The following is a 23,951-nucleotide window of genomic DNA, read 5'->3' as shown; positions in this document are numbered from 1 at the left end:
GGCTGTGCTAAACTTGCCTGCCAGTGTAGCTGCCAAAACTACGCAAGCCCATTAGCAACTTCTTTTGCCTAATGCCACATGCCTGACTTCTTGTTTCCTATATGTACCCTCTGGAGAAGTTGGGCAACAGAGGTGTAAACCTAAGATTAATATTTGAAAGATTAAGGGAATGCTGAAGTTAGGCAGCTAGTTACAATACAGCTACAGCATGGAAAACCTGCTCCCCCTTTCTGCAGATTTTTCCCTCACAGTGTGCCTTGGCATGAGAAACAACGTCTTTTCCAGCATCCTTTGAGTCGCCTCTAGCTCTGCAATGGTTCTGAAAATGGTCTGGTTCAGGAGTCCACAAATATGCTGTTCGCAGGGTATTATGTAACTGGATCTGAACAGCTTTTGCTGCAGCTACCTTAAATGCTGCACAGCATCAGAAAATTTCCAGTTTCATCATCAGATAGGATACACTGAAGCCTTGCAAAGAAGCATTGACAGTATATAGCAGAAGCCCTCTTTCCTAAGTGCCGTGCCTTCAGATAATCAGGGACTGGCCCTGTTGATGAGATCCTGTATTTTAACTTCTGACTGAATCATGCTAGAACAAGTATTAAGCCTGTATTCATGATGAGTTTTGTTCCCAGGAAGTCACAAACTCAGTTAGGAGGACATGAACAGGACAAACACTTCAGAGTTTGTTTAAAAATATTTGTCTTGTAAATGACTTTTTCTTTAAAAAGATTTGTTTTGTAAGTGACTTTCATTGCCAGAATCATAATAACCAAACCCTTTTAACCCCCTGTACCTGTCAAGCACTAACAGCTTGTTACAAACATACTGAAGTAATAAGAAGCTTCTACAGGCTCCAAGGGCATCAGTCATCACTGAAAAAAGATTCTTGTAGCACTTCATTCACCAGAACTTGTCTAGTCTGTTATTTTACTTCCAACAAAGTAAGATATCACCAGCCCTAATCAGTAGTTACTGCTCAGAGACAGACTCAATAACCTGGTCAAACTATACATATAACACAGAGCTGAAACAAGACATTTGCAGAGCTCCTCACAAAATCTCAAACTGAAAATAAAGCTGGCAGAAATTATGTAACATGGCATTCATTTGAATGTGTAAAGTATACAACTCAAATGTTCAAAACTAGGGAGCTACTCCAGTCTTGCTGCCCTTTTCTCACACTTTAGAAGGCTCTTGGAAAGTAAAAACAAAAAAAAAACAAAAAAAAACAGAGGTCTCACAATTTGTCCATTTCCTTCAGGTCTTTCCAGGAACATTTTTGCCTACGCACCTCAGTAGCAAGTCAACTTGGATTTCTCACTACAAGACATCTACCGTCACCTTGAAGAGGGAAGGTTAAGCTCATCATCACAAAAGACAATGAATTTACAAAACCAAGTCACCAACCAAAGTAAAAATATACTACTCATTTTCCAGTTCTTAGTTTTATTAATTTTACTGTAACACCACATACTAGGGCCTCCTATATTAAAAAAGCACAACTTCTACACGCTGCATTCACACTGCAGTTTTTTAATGCTCACTGCTGTCTTATTTTCACTTTCAGGATGATATTCTCAAAACCAGTCATCGCTCAAAAGCAAACAGCTATGGAAAATTTATGAGTTGAGGCTTTCTTGAGATGGAAGAGAGCAGAAAAATAATATAAACACCCCACATATAAAGAAATGCTCCAAACAACTCAGAAGATGAAATAGCTGCAAATGCCAAAAAAATAAAAATAAAAAAATGGCTGGGAAACAGCTTCAAGTGAAGTGTTTTAATGTCACTAAATCATCAGCCCTTGAAAAAGGATAATTGCACACACACAGTCATTTATCAAAAATGAACTGCCAGATGTTGGGAAGGAAGCCACCACTTGTAGAGCCCTAATTCAACAATTTGCATGTTAAAAAGAAAGCATCGGAGGGTTGGACACTGCATGGGAACCAGCTATCTTCACTCAGAGCACTGTAAGTTGCTAAGTGACTGGGGAAGCCCTGTGTCATCCAGCCCACAATCCAGCATGGTGTTTAAGCCTGGCAATAGCCCATTAACTCCACCTATAATTAATACCTGTGGATAAGCCTTTATAGATAAAAAGCTATATAAAAAGGCATTAACCTGTCCCGCTGAAATTTTGATTGACTATTCTTTTCAGGAACACATACACAGTGCTTTGCAGGCAGATATGAACATGTTGTCAGTGCTCTGAGCCAGTTGGAGGCTGTGCAGCGCTGTTCATAACAACAAGCCAAATAAACGGGGCTGCATCTGTGACTACAGCAGCATGGCTTCCTGCTTCCCAGCTCATTCAGAGAGCAGACAGGTGAACTCAGTCTAAAGCACAGACAAAGATGACACTTATCCACAAAAGACAATGTAAACGTACCTTCTGTTGTCCTAGTTGCAAGAAAGGAAACAGGAAAAAAAGTTAGCACACTTAACCTGAAAATAATAAATATCCACAGTGTATTTCTTTGAAAGGGATGTGTTTCTATTGTAATATATTGAAATTGCTTTAGACTGTCATGCAGTGCTTTGATCATGTCATTGTTTTAAGATGCTACAAACATCCCCATGTTTCAGCTTTTACAACAGTGTGGTGTCACTTGTAAACTTACCTTCCTAGCTCTTCCCCAATTTCATAAACATCCTCCACCTTCTGTTGCTTGAACAAAGCCATGTTTGGACTCTTCATTGATGCACAAAGATGATGCCACTAGAATATTAAGAAAGTAGGAGATTCATCATGACATTTCAACAGGCAAAGAACAGGTAAAAAACTTTCCCGATATAGGCACTCTGGATCTATTGCAGCTTATTTATGTCAGAACTTACAGTTGACCGGTTAAAGGAATTAATTAGTCTCTGCCAAACAGTGAGAGCCTGATTCAAGACAGAGGTGAACACCTATAAGTGAAGTGCCCTTCACCAAAGTAATTGAGAGCATACACATACAATTAATGATGTGACAAACTTGTAGACATAAAGCATCTTTGCTCCATGAAAGAGAGCTTGTATAAATATCAGCATTGCAGGACACTTCATTCAAAGTGTCAGCAGGCAGACCACAGCTACAAAAAGACACCGTGATTCTATCTAGGGAGCTTTCAGTACAACATCTCCTATTACATGCTAGATGCTGCAAATAATAAAAAGAGAAGCAGCAGCATTTATTGCATGCATTACCCTGTGTAAAAGTACAATTTATTTCCCAAAGATAACCTTTCAAGTTGACGAGCTCTGTGAGGTCTGGAAGAACAAGCCTTACACTGGTACATTTGAGGACCTGGGAATACCTTATGCTGGGCCATACTAAACAAACAACAACTAAACCTGCCTCGAAGGGTGCTTTTTCCACAAAGAAAGTTAGCCTGCAAAGCAGAGAGCTTCTCTAGATTTGCTAACCAGAGAATGAGGCAGCTGGGGAAAGAGGAAAAAAACTTTGCTATTTATACAAAAGTCAGCAGATTGAAATCCTGGAGATGTTCTGGCAGCAAGGATCATTCCTGGCTCCCGAAATGATGCTCCAAAATGCAGGGGGCAGGGAGAAACTGAGAAAGAATTCACTGTGATATATGCATGTCCTCACCTTTACTGTGCTACTCAAACACTCATGTATTACAGTGCTAGGCATGAGGAAACTCTCAGGAGTAACATAAGTCTGGTCCCACATTTAGACTGCCGACAGAAGATATAACAATAGAAATAATGAAGCCTTCAATGAAGATCACAAAGCAATGCCCAGCAAATGATACTCCTTTTACAAACTGGCCAGAAATACAAGCATGGATCACGGAATAATTTTCAAAATTATGCTCAAGTGTGACACCCTCCATACCAATGTTCATCAACTCAGTCTTTCCATGTGTTTTGGGGTGTGTGTGGTTTTATTTATTTATTTTTCTTGCTTGTCCCCCACCACCTTCTTTGGGGCAGGTCATCCACAAACTGCTGCTTTTGGAAGACAAGAAGATCAGAGACATTATTTCTTGGGATATACTTACACAGGTACATATGTTAAGCTTACAGAAGGTATTTTAACAGTAACCAACCAACCAGTTTACAGCATTTAGTGTTTCCTGTGTAGATAAACACTAGCATTATCCTCAATGTCACAAACAGCATCCACTCTTTAAATCAGACTGAGTAAAGTAGCTGTAAGACCTCTCATATCATAACTGCTCTGAATCTAACTGCATTGAGCCATGCAGCTGTTGTCCAGGCTAAAGCCTCCGGGCTTTAGCGACATATTTGTACTCCCAGCAATGCTTACTTCCTTATGAATCCCAGATGCTTCTTGCTTCACATGCACTGGGGACTTCCAGGTTCTGTATTTTTTTATACAGCTCCCTCCTGTTTTTAAATAGCAGTCTTTGGCACACTGAGAAGCATATTTCACCAGCAAACAAAGACCTATTTTGATCTTTAAGAAACAAACTCGATTCAGTGTTGCAAGAAGCGCCAGCTATTTTGATAAACCATCAGACTTATTAAAAAATAGGACAAAGTACCAAAAAGCAATTGCAGGGCTTCTGCCAAGTTGAAAATTCACGTGGTTTTCTTTTTTGTTGTTTTGTTGTGTTTTTTGTTTGTTTGTTTGTTTTTAAGACTTTTCCCAATCTCTATAAGCAAATATCATAAGCTGCAAATATGCTGTAAAAATCTAACAGACTTGTCAAAATGCACCCAGCTTTTGTCATGCACTCACCTCAGTGAACAGACTTGCTGCTTTGTTTTCTCGCTCCCTTTCTTTAAGCCTTTGGCTTCTAACACACTGGAGGCATGTTGAGTATCAATTAAGTTCCTTTCCAAGTACAGTCCTTCAAAGGAAGGGAAACAGTCTCCTCATTCTTCCACATATGCTTTTTGGCTGGTGTTAACAAAAACTACATGTTAGAACATAAATGTTTTGACTGCTTCATCTCAATCAGAGGGGCTACTACACCAACACTTACCCCGATATTGGTTAGAAGTAACATTCACTCTTTCAAAAAGCAGTAGCAATAAGGGGTATCAAGAATGCCTATCCCTCCACCAGGCATGCAGCACCACTACCTGCCTCCACCCTCCCGCAGCACAGCTTTGTGTGGTTTCTTGATGGGTCTCACCATACGCTCGGTATCTGTGCAGTGCATCCTTTTGGACTACCATTTCCCCAGCACAAGAAGACATGGGGGGCTCTGTGACCATTCATTTCCCTTCACTCCTTTCCCTTTCCCAAGGCATTCATTAGGCAGGGAGCTCCCAATGGCCCCGACCAGCCGACTTGCCTCGCCTGACACATTTGCGGTAACCTCATGGAGGAGAGGGAGGTGCAAAGCACCCCTGGCAAAATCTTTCATGCCCTCAGCAGCTTTTCTGGAGGTCTCCACTGCAGATGTGATGGCTCTGACAGATGCTGGGAGGCCTATTGATTTTTCATTAACAAATCTGTCCAAGCCCCAGTTCCAAAACCCTCCTTTAACTTGGCTCTAATGATGGTCTCTCTCATCTGGCTACCTAAAGCAAATAATAGAAACTGCGCAGGTTGTGACACTGAAGACCAGAATAACATCACTGTTGAAGCATACCGCAGAAATCAACACTTCCGTTTCCGAGCCTAGGCTGGATGCTTTACGTTGGTGTTTGTCACTTCCACTTTCCCTGCCCATATTTTCTCAGACATTTTCTAAGTGACCCTTACTTTTCCTGTATTTTCAGGGTTTTGCAAGGTGAAGCCACAGAAACCATTCTGCTTCTTTGCTCATTATTTTCATTCTTCTTGTTAATGCCTGGGATATAAATGTCCCTTTCCTCTCAATCAAAATAAACAACTAAAATTCTACTTTGTAAGTAAATACCATATTTCTGAAGCAATCTTTCATATCCTCAGAGAAATCTCATTGACCAGTTCTGCTTGGGCCTTGAAACTATGGTAAATAAACTCTTCAGTAGCATTTATAACTGGGATACTTCTAAGCTATTGGCTTCACATGAAGTTTATATCATTTTGTTCAGAACAGCATTTTCTGAAGTGTTGGAGCAAACCTAGCTCAACACCCGCAGACTTCAGAAGAAGCAAACAAAAGACAAAGCCAAGCCTTGCTGAAAATCCCAAACTCATCCTGATTCTGTTTTGCTCATCCTGATTTGCAAGATCAAGTTCTGAGCCCATGAGAAAGTCAAGCAAATGAAACTGGCCACATATGAAGAGATGTTGCTGAGACTTGCCCAAAGACTGTAAATCTCTCAGATTGACTACTCCCTTCATCAGAATCCAAGGTACGTGGCTATAAATAACATTGTATACAAACACACCTCAAAAGAAAAACATTGTCCTAAGAGACAGAGAAATTGCCTTAAAAACATTGTTCTGAGAATGGGGAACCCACCCAATATGCCTCTGGGAACACAGAGGCTGTTTGATTGACAATTTTACTCATCTCCCAGCAGTCTCCAAACAACACACCTACTTCTGCAGATGCACATAATCCACATAGTATTTTCTCAAAAATAACCAGAAAATTCTCATCCCTTTTACTGACCTTGTTCCACAAAGGTCAAAGCTCCAAGCTCGCAACCCAAGACCCCATTCACTCACCCAACTCAAGACTAGAGCCTCATTTCTGAAGAGTGAACGCAAAATTGCTCCAAAGCGTCCACAGACTCCAGTCATACCTCTGATGCGCTGGTGTTTCCCGTGTCTAACACTGCCTTCCACTCTCATTACTTCTGCAGATTTCTCTCGCTGGCTTTCACCCAGCAGTCACAGTCAGCAGGTACCCAAAATAGATCATACGCTTGATGATCTCAGACAATTGTCATAAGCAAATACACTGCACAAGGGGAATAAGATAATAAAAGATGACCTTTATGCACTTGAAATTCATCTGAAATAAAAATTCTTTTCAGTCATAAACACAGTCCTCCCCAGACACTGCACGTTGATCTTCAGAAGCTAAGATAACTTCACAGTTGAAGATTGAAACTACAGTTTTTGTTGGACTCCATTTGCAAACACAGAGCACAAGTACTAAAGGGGGAATGAGTGCCTTTTATTTTTTTTCCTTTAGTCACATAGTGATTCCCTGAGGCTGATCAGTGAAAGCTGACCGCTGAATTGGAGATGGTTGTTCATCTATGACACATTCAGACAAAGAAGTCACAGAGTCACAGAATGACCGAGGGTGAAAGGGACCTCTGGAGGTCATCTGGCCCAACCCCCTTGCCAAGCAGGGTCACCCAGAGCACATTGTGTAGGATAGCACCCAAGTGGGCTTCGGATATCTCCAGAGCAGAAGACTCCACAACCTCTCTAGGCAGCCTGTCCCAGTGCTCCTTCACCCTCACAGTTGAGAAGTGCTCCCTCATATTGAGCACCTCCTGTGCTTCAGTTTGTGCCCGTTGCCTCTCGTCCTGTCCCTGGGCACAACTGAAAAGAGTCTGGCTCCATTCCCTTGACACCCTCCCCTCAGGTATTTACATGCATTGATTCATACATTCCAGTCATACGCTCATGATAAGAGAAAATAGCAACAATCAACTTTGTTTTCTGATGCACTTTTTATGCTAACACCTCTATCGCATACAAGGACCCTTCCGGTCCCTTGGGGTCTGTACCAGAATTCATTCAAACTGGAAGGGGGGAGGGGGAATCAACTTTGGTCATTCTGAACCAGACTAGAGCTTTAAGAGGCCTGCACCAAGCTCTGCAGAGGACGTAGCCTTCTGTGCTCTTTCCCAGAGCCTGCCATGTCTTTCCCTCAACCGCCCCACGCTGGGGCCATCTCTTCTGTCTCGCTGCTGTAGGATTCCTAGTGCTGAGCATTTTACTACAAAGGCCAGCTGCTACTCAGCATTCACACTACTTGTGTTTTCATTACGATACCTCATAGAATAGTTCCACCTTTTACACATCCCAAATATTACAAGATGTCAAGGTATTATTAACACTATGCAAATTATTTTCCTACAGCCATGTAACAAAGCCATAGCGAAACCAGAAATAGAATACAGACCTCCCAGGTTCCAGTTTCTGGCACCAGAAACATTTACTGCCTCATCACTTCACGCTCCTAAGTTCTGTCATACCATAAAATCAGATCTTATGTACCCTAAGAAATCACTGTTTTCCAGTGTGATCCAAGGTATGGATTTAAACACATTCTTTTATGCCAGTATGCACACAGGAGGTAGATGTTCTTACTCCAGCACAGAAGTGCTTTTTTAGTGCAGCTCATGTTGTGGGGATAAGAAATTAATATTCTGAAGACAGTGGCAGAACCCATCTCAAGGGAAGCAGAAGAAAGGAAGGTATAATTTGTTCTTTCAAAAAAGTATTTCCTGTGCAGGTAAATTATCAGTCCATTAGCACCAAATTATTTGACAACCAATGACTGGTCTGCACATGTTGAATCCATGATAAACATCCATCCACCACTGAATAAGAGAAAGATTATAGAAATCTGAGGTGAGAACAAAACTGTAGGATCATTTGGCTTGTCACCAACTTTTTCCTCAAGCTATCTTCTGTAGCTATTTTGGAAACCAGTTTCAAGTGACTGAAGTAAGAGATGAATAATTTTACTTTCTCAAATACACCTGACAAACTGAATCACTAAACCCCCTTTGGCCAAACTCAGAAGCATCCTCTCTGGCATGCTTTCTCTTCACAAAGCAATAGCTATGCTCAAGCAAAACCCAAGATATGCATTGAAACAGACCATAGTAAAACATTTTCCCTTCTAAGCTGTTTTTTACTAGCAAGAAATTACTACAATTTAGAACTAAAACTGCGCAAATGAAGATAAAAAAAATAAAATCAATTGATACAGTCTTCTTATTTGATGCTTTATGCTAAAACTAACCAAGATACTTATGAGCATTAAGGTGTTTTGCTCTTTCACCCTTCTTATCTCCACTGATTTTTTTTTTTCTTTTTTAATCTTGCAGAAGATTACACAATTTCAAGAGCATAAAACAAGTTATTTTTATCCCCTGCTTTCAAATAAAAGGACTTACAGCACAATTACACAATGGTACTAATTTCCACAAATCTTTATTTTCACCTAACATTTTTCCAGTCAGAAAGCAACATTAGTCCAAATTCTCTTCTGTTGGAAAATTCAGGCAGCTGTTATTACCTGCGTGCCTATAATGGACACAAAACGCAGCAAACATCTGAGCAATCAGTTTGGCCACAGTCTCATTATAGAATCAGTGCTGTAGACACAACTCTCAAGGGATGCCTTTCTGACCTCCCAGGTTTACCCTGCAGTAATTATCTGTGTGCTGAACGACCAAAGACTGCGTTTCCAAGCCTCCATTTCAAGGGTACGCACCAAATGCATTAGCTCTGCAGCTAATTACAGCTCAGCAGCAGGCAGCTAGCTGTGAGGGCCGCTGCTGTAACTGATCCCAAGGCCCTCGCGTGCTTGAGCGATGAGCTTGGTGCGAACGCCTCAGCCAGGGCACGGGGAAAGCCCGCAATGCTCGGCATGCTGGCGCAACATCGGGGCCCCTACTCCCCGCCCCTGCGGCGCCTTCAAGGATTATGACTGCAGAACAGAAACATCGCTGACCCCAAGCTGTGATCAGGCTCATGCTACCTGCAACTTTTTCTTACGCAGAGATGAAGGGCGGGCATAGGAAAGTTTGAAACCCACTGATGTTTCAGTAGGTTATGATCCCCAGAAGATCATAGTTGAGCTTCCCCCTATCTCCCTACAGACGTTAAGTAGGTGAGCACGCCACTCTGGGGCCTTTTGCAGCTGGTGCTCGTGGCTTAAGAGCCCCTTGCTCTATCTACCATGACTGATCAGCCAAAGCAGCAGCTGCCACACGCTTCCACCCTCCCGTTCACACCTTCGCTCTTGGCTGTCCCTAGAAGGATGCGGGCCAGGCACCGTGCTGTGCTTGCGCTGCCCAGAGGGGCTCGGCTTCAGAAACCCCACAGATCCTGCCTGAAACCTTCTGAGGGAAAAGACGGGATGGAATCTATAGATAACCGGGAGCTGCACGGCATGTGCACAAGGGCATCAATAAGCTGAGGCGTGACCAGCCATCCACGCAGCTCACACAAAGGCGTGCTTCTGAACCTGCTTCGCTCCCCAGCCTTTGTGGGACCTGCTGAGGGACAACCGTAAGCTGCTGCTTGCTGAGATGATGCGGGGAGCTGCCTGCGCCCGTGCTGACAGCCGCGGGTGGAAACCACCGAAGCCCTCCAAGCACCCGAGGCTGAGGGGAGGGCAGAGCAGCAGCCCGAGCCGCGGGCAGCCCCGACGGGCTCCGCAGCCGCCTCACTTCAGCCCCCGAGCCCCGCCGCGGAGCGGGGACAGCGCTGAAGCTGCCGGGGAAGGGACGGCTGGGGAAGTGGGGAGGGGAAGGGAAGGGAAAGAAAGGGAAGGACGCCGCCGGGGGCTGCGGGCACCCACTTACCGCCGGGCGCGGCCCCTCCGCGGGGCTCCTCAGGGCCGAGGCTGAGGGGGCGGCGCGGGCGCCGCTCACCGGGAGAAGCCGCCGGGGCCGTGCCGGGCGCCCGCCCCTGGGCGTGAGGGAGGGGAGAGGAGGGGAGGGGAGGGGAGGGGACGGGAGGGCCGGGCCGGGCCCCGCACCCCGCCGCGGGGAGCCGCGGCGCCCCCTCACGGGCCCGGGGAAGCCGGGCTGCGGCCGGGAGCCGCCGAGACACGGGGCCAGCTGGGGCCGGGGGCGCCGCCGGCTCAGCGCAGCGCCTCGGGCTGCGGAAGAGGGACGAGGTGTGCCCGCACGGCCCCGCTGCACTCCCCGGCTCCTCACGGCACCAGGCCGGGGGGCTGGGACCCCGCCAGGCTCACCGGCACCGGGGCTGGGGGGCACAGGGCACCGCAGGGAGGAAGGAAAGCGAGCGGGGAGGCTCCGGAGCCCCACGCAGGCAGTTATGCAGGGAGCTGAGCCCCACCTTCCCCGTGCGCCCCCAGGTAAGGGCCCTGCTCTTACAGCCCACGCTGCACACGCAGGGCTCGCACCTGACTCACGGAGGAATAGCGGGGGCCAGGACCAGAGCCCCCGCAGCGAGTGCTGCCCAGCAGGATTTCTGCTCCAGGAAGTCCCAAGAGCCCAAGGCATCACCGCCGAAATGGCACCGGTTGCTTGCAAGGTGTCTCGCCCTCCTTCTCCGTTGGGGTAGCAATTGGTCCAAGGTTAAGTAAATAGCTCACGTTGTTCCAGCTTTCAGCAGCACTACACAACAATGCAAGCTACTTCAGAAATCAGCAAGCCCTGGATCTGAAAAACAAACATTGTCCTCACTTGTTTATTCAGTTGTGCTCCATTTCGTCAGTGGGCGAGCTGAGTTACTCTGCAATGATAACAAAGTTTAACCAAGGACACGTGCAAAAAATGTAATGGTTCCTGACATGGCTTGAACAAGACTATTTTGATAAGAACGTGTTGCATGCGAGTGGCACATATAATCCCAGAATTTGACAGCCTTGTATTTGTATTCCCACACTTGAGATGTAAGTCCTTATATAACCTTCCAGACTATGACAGTTCTCCCAAGCTGGTTTGGGAATATTTCAGGTGTCGGACCTGATTTCCTTTGCTTTAAGTAGATTCAGAATACAAGAAAAGAATAACAAGGAATTAATACCAAAGAGATGAATTAATTACAGAGAAACTCTAATGAGAAAGTAATCTTCTATATTCTATACAAGCCTAAATACAAGGTTACATTGTTTTATGTGTGGCCTAAAATTCAAAGTCGCCAAGTGAACTTTCCAGTTTCAAGAAAACACTGGGATTCAGAGTGACCAGTCTTCACTGTGCAACTCAAAACGAATTAGCATGCTACTATAACAACCAGCTGCCATACTGCTGGCCAAGTTGCCCTAGACGAAATTTTGAGAACTACATCCTTCATTTGTTTATTCTCCTGTCTTAAAGACATTCCCCAGACCTGTAAAACTGGATTTTCTCTCTCTTTTCAGCAGACAGTAATTGTGATAAATACTGTATGGTCTCCTTACATTTATTCCAGGCAAGTTAATATCCAACATTTGTTAATGAGCCATCGTGGTATTTTTCACACCTTACAGACTGAACATAAATGCTTTTAATACAAAGGCTGCCTTTACTTACAGTTCTGTATGCAGTTAAGATAAAGCAAAGCTATAGTAAATTATGCATAAACAGGTGGCCTGTTTCCATTGCAAAACATTGCTAAGATGATATAATGAATTTCAAAATAATTTTATATTAGGCAAAAGCCTAAATGCTGTGCTTTTTATTATCACAGTTAGAAACTTGGCTTCAGACTTCAAGTCAACCAGACTGAACTGTGCCCCTGCTCCACAGCCCAGGAGTTCCACCCAGTTCTCCCAAATCAGAAAGGAAAGTAGCTGTGTCTGATATTACAGAGGGTGGAGGACAGGAAATGGGAGCAATAGTAAAGATTTCAAATGCCATCAGAATGAATTGAAACAGGAAATAAAGAGACTTCATTCCTCACCTTTAGTTCTACAATGTGGTATGATCACATGCAAGTCACATCAGTACTCCTACAAAAATCTCAGAGAAAAGGGCACACAAGGAAGGCCGCTTCTTTTGTTTGCTCATAGCTACAAAGGGAAAAAACAACAGTTTGCCCTGACTGGCCACAGACACTTTTGAAATCAGGACAACCTCTCCCTAGTCCCTGAATAACCCTCTTTGAATTTAGTTTCTACTGACCAGCCCTACAAGGTCTCCCAGAACACAAGGGTAGATAGAATCTCATCCCCAATACTGTACCCACAGGGTTTACAGGCAAAAATATAGGTTCTGCATAAATAAGAAATTGCTCTCACCTGGTTTAGTTGTTCAGTTTCCTTTAGAACATTTTAACTCAGATTTCTTTGTATCATCTCTGGCAATCAGGGCAAAAGACTTCATATGCATAAAGGACAAGATTAAGCAGGAAAAGTCAAACCTGAGTAGCTTCCAAAGCAGGCAGCACAAGCAACCTGGTAAGTCAGTGAATTCTGAAGATAAACGCCATAATGTCTGCTAGCCATGTATTTACCAGTCTCTTTTAGAAAATAATGAAGAATGAAGCCCATACCTTACTTTTCCAAGGGGATGCCCCATGGGTAAACACCAGAAAAAACACCACTTGCCTTTACAAAAACAGGTAAACAGGATATTTTCATGGTTTAATCACCAATCATGGTGCCTGAAGGCATCGAGTCAGTTCATCAGCTCAAACATCAAGTCTTAGAGGCATCTCACTGCAAAAAATATATAACTTTTGTACATACATAAAGTACACCTTACTTGAAACACACAGGCACGATGTCATCATTCAAGACTAGATGCAACTGAATTAAGGCCAAAGTCTTGTTAATTTCCTCATCTGTATTCTAATGTTGAAAGTTTTAATTACCCTATTTACTTCTCTACAACAGGCAGTTTTCTTATTAAATAACTGCTTTAATAACTGCTTTTTTTTTTTTTTTTTTTTTTTTTTTTTTTTTTTAAATCTCCAGCACATATTCCTGAGTTGTGCTTACCAGTCTAGTCCTTCCTCTGAAAAGCTAGTCATGTTGACAGCGCAGAGTTGGCTGTCAGATATATAGAATTGTAGAGGAGTACAGCACAGTATCATGACAAAACACCATTCTACTAACTTCTTCGTGATTGAACCTTTTACCTTCTTTACCAGGGGGAAAGCTTCCAAGGCAGAGCACACCCTTCCTTTGCATTATCTCAGTGAATATACTTCACGGCCTTCATGTGTGGGAAATCTTAAAGCCTCAGCACTACATGGATTCTGCTTCCAGTGAGGTCAAGGAGCTGAAGATAAGGAACCTATGTTTAGCACTTCTGAAAATCCCATAGAGTGAATACCTGATATACTATAATACAACACCAGCAGACATCAGCATGTTCTCCACATCTCTGAGTTACTCTGAATGGAGAACAAGATTTTGCAGATATCTGCTCTCAGGTCAGACTGGATCAGCTCTATTTATCCTTGCTAAAATAATGTATTTCTCAGGAATAAGTCTCGTAACATTTATCAGCAACTGCACTTGCATTCTTGTTGCAATTCTGTTGAGAACAAATGTCTTGAGCTCAGTCCCAAGGAGGAAACAGTAGCCTCAGCTGTTCTTCAACAGGCCCCAGCAGCTGCTGGGACAACACAACCTGCTCATACTAAATATGCAAAGTGTCCAAGACAGATCTTGCTCCCCACCATGCATTCTCTTTCCAGAATTTTCTGTTTATTCCTCAGACTTAAAACTTTCAGTATACAGGACAGGAGGTTCTCTTTAGGCCCGAGTAATTTTTTCCTCAGTTGCTGCTCTCTATCCTATTGTGCAAGAAAACTTTGAACAAATTCCCAGCTGTGCCAATACCTACTCTTAACAGCTTGCCATCCTGTAGCAGAGCTACAGGACAAGAACATTCTGCTAAAGAGGCTGCGTTAGGAGATACTGTACAAATATTCAGGTTTCTTAGGAAGTCTGTTCCCTGTAAGGACTCATGGAAAGTTAATTTTCTTCTCCCATCCCTCCCAGAAACTAAGGAAACCAATCACAAGTTTACCCAGACAGCATCACCTGCATGCTAAACGTCTATAGTTCACATCTTCATGCTTCAAAGCCAAATTTGCATGTTTGTTCCTCTATACTCTCTGAAATCACATCATCAGACAAAAACACTTGCTTTACTAGGGATTTGTTCTGATGGCACCCGCAGTTATTCCATCTGTTATGAAAAAAGAAGAACCAGAGCAAGCTGTAATGCAAAGTAAACAATTTATTTTTTTTTCTCACAACTTTTTTTAATTTTTTTTTTTTTTTTTTTTTTTTTTTACAAAAATAACATCACTTATGTTTTGTGATTCAAATTTCTTGTACCGCATATTGCTTATTTCCAACATGGCACTTAAGGGAAGATTCAGCAAAACAGCTACACAATTTAGTGAAATAAAGTGACTCTTTTTCCATTTCTCACTTAAGCATGACTGAACAAACAACTCAGTTTACCAAGTGTAGAACCATTCATTTATTCTCGATGTCTTAAGGAGCAAAAATCTTTCCCTTTCTGCTGAAATGTCTTACCATGTTTCAATGACTGAGGGCAAGGTGCATATCTGTCACAGAAAACACCTAAAGGGCAATGAAATATTTTTATTCATTACATATCTGGTTAAAAAATCTGGTAACACTTGATGATAACACTACCTATATACATGTCCAAGTAAAGCTGAAATACTACGAAGACTTAATAGCTAGAGGTATTGTGCACCAAACTTCTGCCTATTTAATAAAAGGTAACAGAACATTTTTAACCAAGTAACCAGAAATATCACTGAAAGTCATGCATAAGCATACAAAGATGGAGAAATATTCTGCAATAATCACATTAGCAGTTAGGTTTTTATAACATACTGGGAACCATACCTAAGAAATTCTGCACACGTGCATGATCTTGGAGATTAAAAAAAACTCTGCAGTCTTCATTTGCATTAACAGGTCAATTTCCTCCTAAGTGGCTGGTATGGATGTTTAATCCTCATATACTGTTTTGGAAGTTCTCCCCAAATTGTGAGCACCTGGTATCTACACAGTTCAGCTTTTGCAAGGCTGACAAGTCACACTGTATTTTCGTTTGATTTCATTTGGTTTAAATACTGGTTGTATATCCTGCGTATCCCTAATTAGTTACTGCTCCTCAAAATCACCAAATTAAGCACCAGTAGAAAACTAGTGTTTGCCTAAAGACATTTGTAACAGTGAGGAAAGCTTCCCTTGAAGTTGCTACCTGCTGCATTTGTCTCATTTTTGTTCTACATGGATTTCTAGCAGTCATAGGTTAGATGCCTCTTCAAATTTTTTGACCTTTTAACTAAGGCATCAATGATTATTAACAAAATGAAGTCAACATCTTGCTAGGAACTTCAGTAAATTAACACCAACTCATTTCATAATTGAAGGCTAACAAAATACCCAGAGACAGCATGATTTGCATGATTTCCTACTATTCATGTTTTAGATTCACATAATGGAATAAGAAACAGAGCTACTTAATTTTACTGTACAATCAGGTAACAACTTTTATAATGAACCACAATAATACACATGGTAATTTAACCTTCGGCACAACTGTAAAAAAAAAAAAAAAAAAAAAGAGTCTTGTTAACATTGCAGGTCATGTTTTGTCATCTACAGATCTTCCTGAACTGTTGCCCTGAAGTTAGTTTTAGCTTCACAACCTAAAGACTTAGATGTATTCTGTATGAAAACATCTCCTAAAGTCATAGATTTAGTTCTAACTGAAGACTCAAAACTTTGTACTAGTAGACTTGTAGGAGACTAAGGTACATATTTCTAAGTTCTTCACCTTAGCATTTCAACTGTTGACAAAGGAAGGAAGATCTTCAAGTTAGAAGTTTTCATTTAACACTTGAAAACACGATGAAAAGAAAAAAATTGGACATTATAGACCCATTTAGAGACCAGCTCTTTCAAAACAAAGACAGCATAACTAGAAAATTAGAAAAGCTGGTCCCATTTTTATATTCAAATACTGATTGTAAGTTAAAAAAATGAATACAGTACATGCAATAATATGAAAAAACCCTGCCTAACAAGTTCAAGTAAACAACCAAGAGTAACTAGGAAAAAGAACCAAAAAACTACCACTTACAAAAGACAAGGTAGGGGACATTTTACAAGATACATGTCATACAAATCAAGATGATCATACCATGTGTCCCTCACTGGCAAGGATTTGTTGGCTAATTTGAAGTTATACATTATACAGGAAAAGGCATACAGTATATATCTAAGGAAGTCCTCTAAATTACTTTTCACCTCTCTAAGTATTTCCCTCTCAGATAAATTGATTAATAATATGCTTAGAGAAGCCTATAAATACATCCCTTAAAAAAGTGCTGTGAAAAAGAAGCTGGATTTCTCCCCGCACACACTTGGATTTTCTAAAATGTTTACACAAGTGTACCTGTCATACAAATTCTACTTGTTGGTTTTCTGAGAACAGAGTAGAAGCTTCATGCACTTGGACCATTCCTGACCACAAGTTTAATTTTTTGCTAATTAACCACTCCCCAAGAGCTGACCTATTTTGAATGTTAGTTTTATCATCATCTGTTCAGAGACAACATCTAAGTCAATCTAACATTATGAAGATCCAACAACTCAAGGAGGAACATTGCAAGAGTTCAGTGAATAACCAGCAAAATAAAACCAAACCAACAAACAAAAAAAAAGGCAAAAAGCCTCCTCATCCTCAGAACCATTTAAGAGTACTGGTAGTCACAAGCAAGCATTGCCTCCACCGACATTTCCATAACGTTGCAACCGTTTCCTTCCAGATGTCTTGAAGCATGTGCACTTAACATTCACAGCAAACCCGAGTATGTTAAGAGAATCTTTAATTTTTCCACTGGAAAAAGTATCTTAAATTTATACGTGCATGCTGTGGCCTTTAGGCTCCTTTGATTGACTGATAAATACTCACTTGTCTTTAATCTCTATCACTACTACATAATAGCTATACAATCATGCAGACAAAATGCTATATTTCTTTTTAAAGATCAGGACTTGAAGCCCTAAATAGGAAGAGTGATTTCAACTCAAAATAATGGAAAAAAATACCTTCAGTGGATACAGAACTAATACATAGTACTCCTGTAGCAAGCTCCATTCTTATTCCATAACAGCTGGGTTTTAGGTGTGGCTTTTTTGAGACAGCCATCAGAAAAACAGTGAATAGAAATAAAATTATTTATTGAGCCAATCCAAAACTGAAAACCCACCCACACTGAACCTGCTCTATAAAAAACATGCTTACAGTCAAACAGATACAGAAGCTTGGCAATGAATGTAGTAAACAGAGTGCAGGCTTTTGTTACTACTGTTTCACATATAGATACTAAATGTGCTGCATGAAAACAACTGTCAATTGTTGTTTCAGCAGTTCAGCTGTATGACTGAACTGAGACAGATATTAAGTGCCCTACATACATTTCCATGAACATAAATGTAAACAAAAGTATTCGGCCTCCATACAATGCCATATATCTGAAAGTGCTGGGGTTTGGAAATTTGTCCTGCATATTTCCAAAAGCAACTAGTTTACATTCGGTTTGATAGGATTAATAAAGTGTTTTGGAGGTTAACTCACTTTGGTCACGATCCCAAAGAAAAGTTTATGTTGAGTAATTTCAACTATCCTCCTCATCATCACTAATAAGGTCTCTTTTTTCTACACAGGTCTCTCGTTCACGCAGGAAATCCTCACGAATGGCTTCAAGTTCAGTTAGTTCAAGACGTACTTTCTCCAGGTGATAGGTCCTTCGGTTCCTGATCTGACGTAATGGAAAAGGATTCAGGTCTCCAAAAGCAATACCAGTCAGTTTCCTGTAAGATTATACAACATAACACAATAATCATTCACATTTAGAATCTTTTAAAATCAGTTTTGTACCTCAGTAGCATCAGTATCTATCACGTGACTGACATCTCTATTTTCCTTCATGTACCTGACAGATCTCACATGTTATCAGGATTGAAAACAAGTTCTATGAAGTACTCAGTTTTAGTTACTTCAAGTGGTAACATGTTCTGAAACGCTCACCAGTCCTCAAAGCCACCTGCAAACTCTATATACAACTATAACAGTTAAAGTTCCTGACAACACTGAATAGAAGACGTAAGCTTGGCTATTCGGATCTTCATTGGCTAGGTTGAATACACGGTACATCCAGATACCCGGTTATACACTGGAAAGCTCATTCAACCCCAGGACAGTCATCTCTCAACTTATCCACGATAATGAAGTGGTGCAAGAGACCAGATAAAGCCTGGGATGGTACAGGTGAAAACAAGGATAGCACAAAATACGTTAAAGACAAACTGTGATACAGTGATAAAGCTCAAGACTTTTGCTGGATGGAGCAGAGATCTGAGCTAGTGGCAGCTCAAGCTAGTCAGATCACACAGCAAGGCACCAGAAGAGCTCTTCCAGAGACATGCTATGGTGTCCCATCATACAGTCACAATGAAAGTAGTCACTGATCTGCCTTATCAGTCCAAAGATACAGTTCATTATTTGATTACTGTTGATCTGCACCTAAACAAGTTCTTACTACTTACTGAAGGAAAAAGGGGAACTGGAGTTAAACTTAGTCTAGTTTCATTGTCTTAGTGTTAGGTTTCAGCTGATAATTTATTTGGACAGTTTATTTAAGAGTAAGCTCTCCCTAGGTTTGTATTTTTGGGTAAGAAACAATCATTTCCTGCTATTTATGAACAGAGTATACTCCAACAGCCTCTCTACCTGCGTGCATATGGAAAACAATTATCACCTGTAAAAAAAAAAAACACTAGGTAAATACACAGCCTATGATGTCCTATAACATGAAGTATGCTTATCTGCATTTTGGTATATACTTTTCTCCATTAGAGAGCTTAAACTTACAAATTATTTTGCACTGTTTCTAACTCATTAAGTATATTCATGAGTTCTATAAAAATAGTCTTTCGGAATTTCTCTTCTACAGGATGATTTTTTTGTCCGTATCAGTATCAGACATAATTCTACACATTTCTGTACTGTTTAAATTTTGATGTGGTAAAACTTGCACAAAAAAAAAAGGTAGAATAAGAGACAAGTTGGTTTGAATAATTTTACAGTATGATCACACAAATCAGTTCTGACATGGAAGTTAATATCCCCTAGGTGGCACTACACGCCACTACACCATCCTTGTAACTTTGACTTCTAAAATCCCATGAAAGCAAGGATTTACATCATAACATATATTTGCACTATATACACTTTCGATGCACTGAATTCTGGCCTTACCTGAACAATGTTACAGATACTTTAAAGATATCTCAGCACCAGATATTTTATAGAGGAGAGAGAAATCATCACATGCTTTACATAACAGTAAGAAGAAAGGAAAAACAAATCTAAAGTTCTGACTCCTCCATCACATTTTCCAACTTTTAGTTATTCATGGTGCTGCTGGGGTACATATTATTCATTTGATTATATGATACATTCTTAAAATATCCACAAATCTGAGGTTTTTTGTTTTTTTTTTTTTTTTTTAAAAAAAAGGTTTTATTTATTGTTTTGTTTTTAAAACAAAAAACAAACTTCCCAAAACCAAAAACATACTTTTCTGTCCCTTCCAGATTTGGAAGCACAGTCAGCATTTCGTCAGTCACAAATGGTTGAGTACAACAAGTGCTCAGCATTTTTCAAATCAAAGAGGGAATGCTAAAATACCAAGCACCATGCTACTCTCCCTCAAGAGTTTTCACAGACGTTTCAGCAGAGAAAGCAGCAGCTGTTACCAAGACTTTCACCATCTAAAGCAGGTGCAGAATATTCTCCCTGCATCAGTCCCAGCAATCCTTTTTAAGCTAAGAATGAGATTATTCAGTTTTACATTGTTCCAGTTAAAACTGCAAGTCAAGAATTAAGAATAGTAAATAGCTCTTAAAAGTAGGAGACAAAAATATAACCATAATTCTGTCTGGAATTTATTATGGTAAAAACAATGCCTTGGATTCCAATATATTATTTTATATTGAATTCAAAATCAGCAAGTCTTAGTATCTATATAATTCTTTTTTCTTCCAGCATTAAACGTAACCCATCATGACCTCTTTTTCATTTCAATCTGCTGCTCTGCACTCCTAAAACCAGGAACTTAAAACATTATACCATCACTGATGAGAACCTTAGTTCCTAGGCAAGGACTGAGGAACAGAGGAGTATATAACTGGTATTTTATGTCTCCTTTAATGTTCTTAAAATCAGCGAGTTGCATGGCATTAACCTATATATTAGCAGTACGTAACAGATCTAATTCTAGCGGGACCCAGTTCACGCTTTTAATATTTGAGCCAAGATGTGCTTTTATTTACTATAAAGCATTTACAACTTAAGTTGTATCCACAATGCAGGGTGAGACTTTTTACTCATGGCTGAGCTTCTTAAATTTTACTACTATTATACAACTGCTAAACAATACCAACCTGGCTAAGTAATCAAAACCACCCCCTCAAAACAACTACAATTACCCATTCACTTCTGTTTTTGTCACCTCTCCTTTTATATATCATGAAACCTAATCATTCACAGTGTTTGAAGATGATGCTAGATCAACTGTTCGTGAGAAGTGTTAGCAATTAGTTTCATATCAAAATTTAGGTTCAGATTAAAAACCACCAACCAGACAACCCCCCCCCCAAAAAAAAAAAAAAAAAAAAAGGACAACTTCTCCCATGCCTCACCACAGGTCTTTCAAGTGCATGTGTGAATTACTCACCTAGCATCAAGTATAGTACGTGTGAAATACCGAAGGTACTTGAAAATGGACATCGAATCTTGTAGTTTTAGGATTTCTTCTTCTTTGTACTTAAAGAGTGCCAGGGCAAATCGGAATATTACCTGATAAACAAATATAATGTTTGATTCTTTGTATCAAACATTGATACATACGTTTTTATCAATGTTTGATACAAATATAAGAATCAGCGCATTCTGCTTTTAGCTATTATATTATTATAGTATATACAATATATAAAATATTATACATATACTATATTATTATACTATATTACATATAGTATTACTTCTCCTACAGCTTGCATTTAAGCTATCTAATCATACCTCCGTATCTCCTGCCTGATCTATCCCTCATTTCCAAGAGCTGCCCAAAACATCTGTTACAGCCTGTAACCAATACAAGGCATTCTGCAGTTCAATCCAGGATACAATATTGGGTTTACAGTATATAAACTCTGAAGTTTTGATTTCATAATTCAAAGTTGTAAAGACTGCTGAATACACTACTAAATTACTGCAGAGATAAAATTAAGTCTTGCTTATTAGTTAACAAGTTGTTTTCCAGTGCCATTTTCCCAACATGTTGGGGGACTGATGCAGTAGGAGTTTGATACCAGCTTGTCAATAAACTTTGTCATGAGCTGGAAAAAGCATTACTTTGTTCTGAAAATGCTTCAGGAAGTTTTAAATTTGTCTGTGCAGAGCTGCCTTCACAAAATACCACTGCGTTAGAATGCTCAGATGAACTTGACAAGAAATCTAACTACTAAGTGATTTTTGTCTATTTTATAGATCTCGTATTCTCTCCAACATCTGCTTTAATGCTTTTACTGGGTTCAAATTCAGTGATTTTCCTGCACTGATTTTTTCACTACAATTTCACAAGTATGAAACATTAAAGTTCTTACATCTCCATCCCCTTATTTTATGATAGGGAGTCATTATTAAGAGTCATTGAATCCTTTTGATCATTTGAATCCAGCCCAGAGAGTCATTATTGGCCAACTGTAAATTTAGATGTCTGCAGAAATAAAGCAAATAGTTGCTGCAGAGAAGTCATTAATACTTGGTTACGACTAATTTTTACATCTTTTCAATGCTTCTTTCTCCTCCTTAAGTTTTCTTCTTTATAACATTAGCTCCAATTTTCGTATAATTATTGTAAACTGATTGACAGCACTGCCTATAGCTTTATTTTTCAATGGTAAAAAAAAATGGAGGTTATGCAAAGTTTAAGTGACAGGATTCCCATGAAACCAACTTCCTGCACCCTGAAACAGTTACACCACAGTATCTTGTTACCAGATAACAACTGAAAAACTCAGCTTATTCAGTTCACCTTTGGTCCCTCATATAGGAATGAGTCCCATATTTTAAAAAGGATGTCACTAACAACACTGTCCACAAATACCACAAGAAACCAGTTGAAAGTTATAAGAGTATAGTCGACTTTGTACTGTTCAAAATGAGCATGCAGTCGTGGAAGTTTCTCACTCATTAAATCTTTGAATACTCGCTGATCAACCTAAAAAGAAGACACATGATATTATTGATCCTATATTTTCCAACATACACATGGTTCAAAGTAGGACTGATTTTTCTAGAGCTCACTAGGAGTCCCAGGACTGTCAAGTCAACATTTCTATGCTATATGCACCCAACCCATACACCATTACTCCAAAGCACACCTCCCTTGCTGAAACAACCTTTTGCTTCATAATCCACCACATCTTAGAGGACTCCTCACACACAGACATTGTGTTCCTGCTACTGGTCACTTGTGCTGCATCAGTGCACAAGCACCAGAGTAAAGAACGAGCTGGGGAGAGATTTGGAGAAGGGAGAAAGCAGCACTGAAGAGTACTGCCTGGAAGCAGAGGAGCCCTAAGGTGTATACTGCTCACAATACTGCAGAATGCATTCCAACCCCTACTCCCCAAGACAGCCCACAGCCCATCCCACTCATTTTGAGGAAAGAAACAAGCAATCAGTTCCATCAACATTGTGAAACTAACAGTTAGATGAGGGGTTAAGAACTGGAGCTCCAAGCAGGTCATTGAACATTCACTTCAGCTCTATACTCAGAGTCCTTGTCCCTGGTGCCTGGAACTCACTTCCACCAGCTCATTACATACTCCCCACTCCCACCCCCAAAAGGCATACCAAACAGTTTTAGAACAAAGTTTCCAACTGGCTACAGTTTACAGGCCAGGCTTTATTTTGGCACGGCACGTACCTGAGATCCTAGCAGTGTTTTCGTATAATAATCACGAGGCATGAAAACTTCCACTATCGTTACTAGACACCAAAATGCATCTTCCTGTTCCAAATACAGAAGAGCAATTGCTACCAATCTGAAAATAGGGTTTATTTGGAGAAGAACATTATAATAAATGCAACAAAATGCATGAAGATGAATTACAATAGAGCCTTTGTTTCTGTTCAGCAGACATAAATGGATTAATAAGAGATAATGCAGCTTCAATTGCGGCAACGAGATGCCTTCTCAGACAATCCAAATATTTTTATTCAGTTCAGTAAGAAACATGCAGGCAAAAGCAAAGTGATTTGCTAGAACACACTTTTCTGGGAACTAAGGCAAACTATTT

General features: G+C 40.6%; 2 protein-coding genes across 10 annotated transcripts in view; both read right to left on the bottom strand.

The window, feature by feature from the left end:
- The window catches only part of DAPK2 (death associated protein kinase 2), a 41,169-nt gene extending 36,312 nt beyond the window's left edge, over window positions 1-4,857 (bottom strand). For both annotated transcript variants that reach the window (XM_084531873.1, XM_084531872.1), the window contains exons 1-2: window positions 4,718-4,857; window positions 2,628-2,725 (exon numbers count right to left, since the gene is read on the bottom strand). In XM_084531873.1, coding sequence (XP_084387999.1) covers window positions 2,628-2,704 — 77 coding nt within the window. In that variant the 5' untranslated portion in view covers window positions 2,705-2,725; window positions 4,718-4,857. The remainder of the gene's footprint in view (window positions 1-2,627; window positions 2,726-4,717) is intronic.
- The window catches only part of TBC1D2B (TBC1 domain family member 2B), a 45,963-nt gene continuing 26,761 nt past the window's right edge, over window positions 4,750-23,951 (bottom strand). For 2 of the 8 annotated variants that reach the window (XM_084531867.1, XM_084531871.1), the window contains exons 10-14: window positions 23,579-23,696; window positions 22,682-22,867; window positions 21,323-21,444; window positions 18,160-18,395; window positions 15,783-16,115 (exon numbers count right to left, since the gene is read on the bottom strand). In XM_084531867.1, coding sequence (XP_084387993.1) covers window positions 18,200-18,395; window positions 21,323-21,444; window positions 22,682-22,867; window positions 23,579-23,696 — 622 coding nt within the window. In that variant the 3' untranslated portion in view covers window positions 15,783-16,115; window positions 18,160-18,199. The other 6 variants (XR_014696714.1, XM_084531869.1, XR_014696715.1 and 3 more) reach the window with 6 other exon arrangements.

This window comes from Aythya ferina (assembly GCF_964211825.1).
Source record: "Aythya ferina genome assembly, chromosome: 11".
In the NCBI taxonomy this organism is placed as follows: Eukaryota; Metazoa; Chordata; class Aves; order Anseriformes; family Anatidae; genus Aythya; species Aythya ferina.
This window is presented reverse-complemented; position numbering and strand designations above follow the sequence as displayed.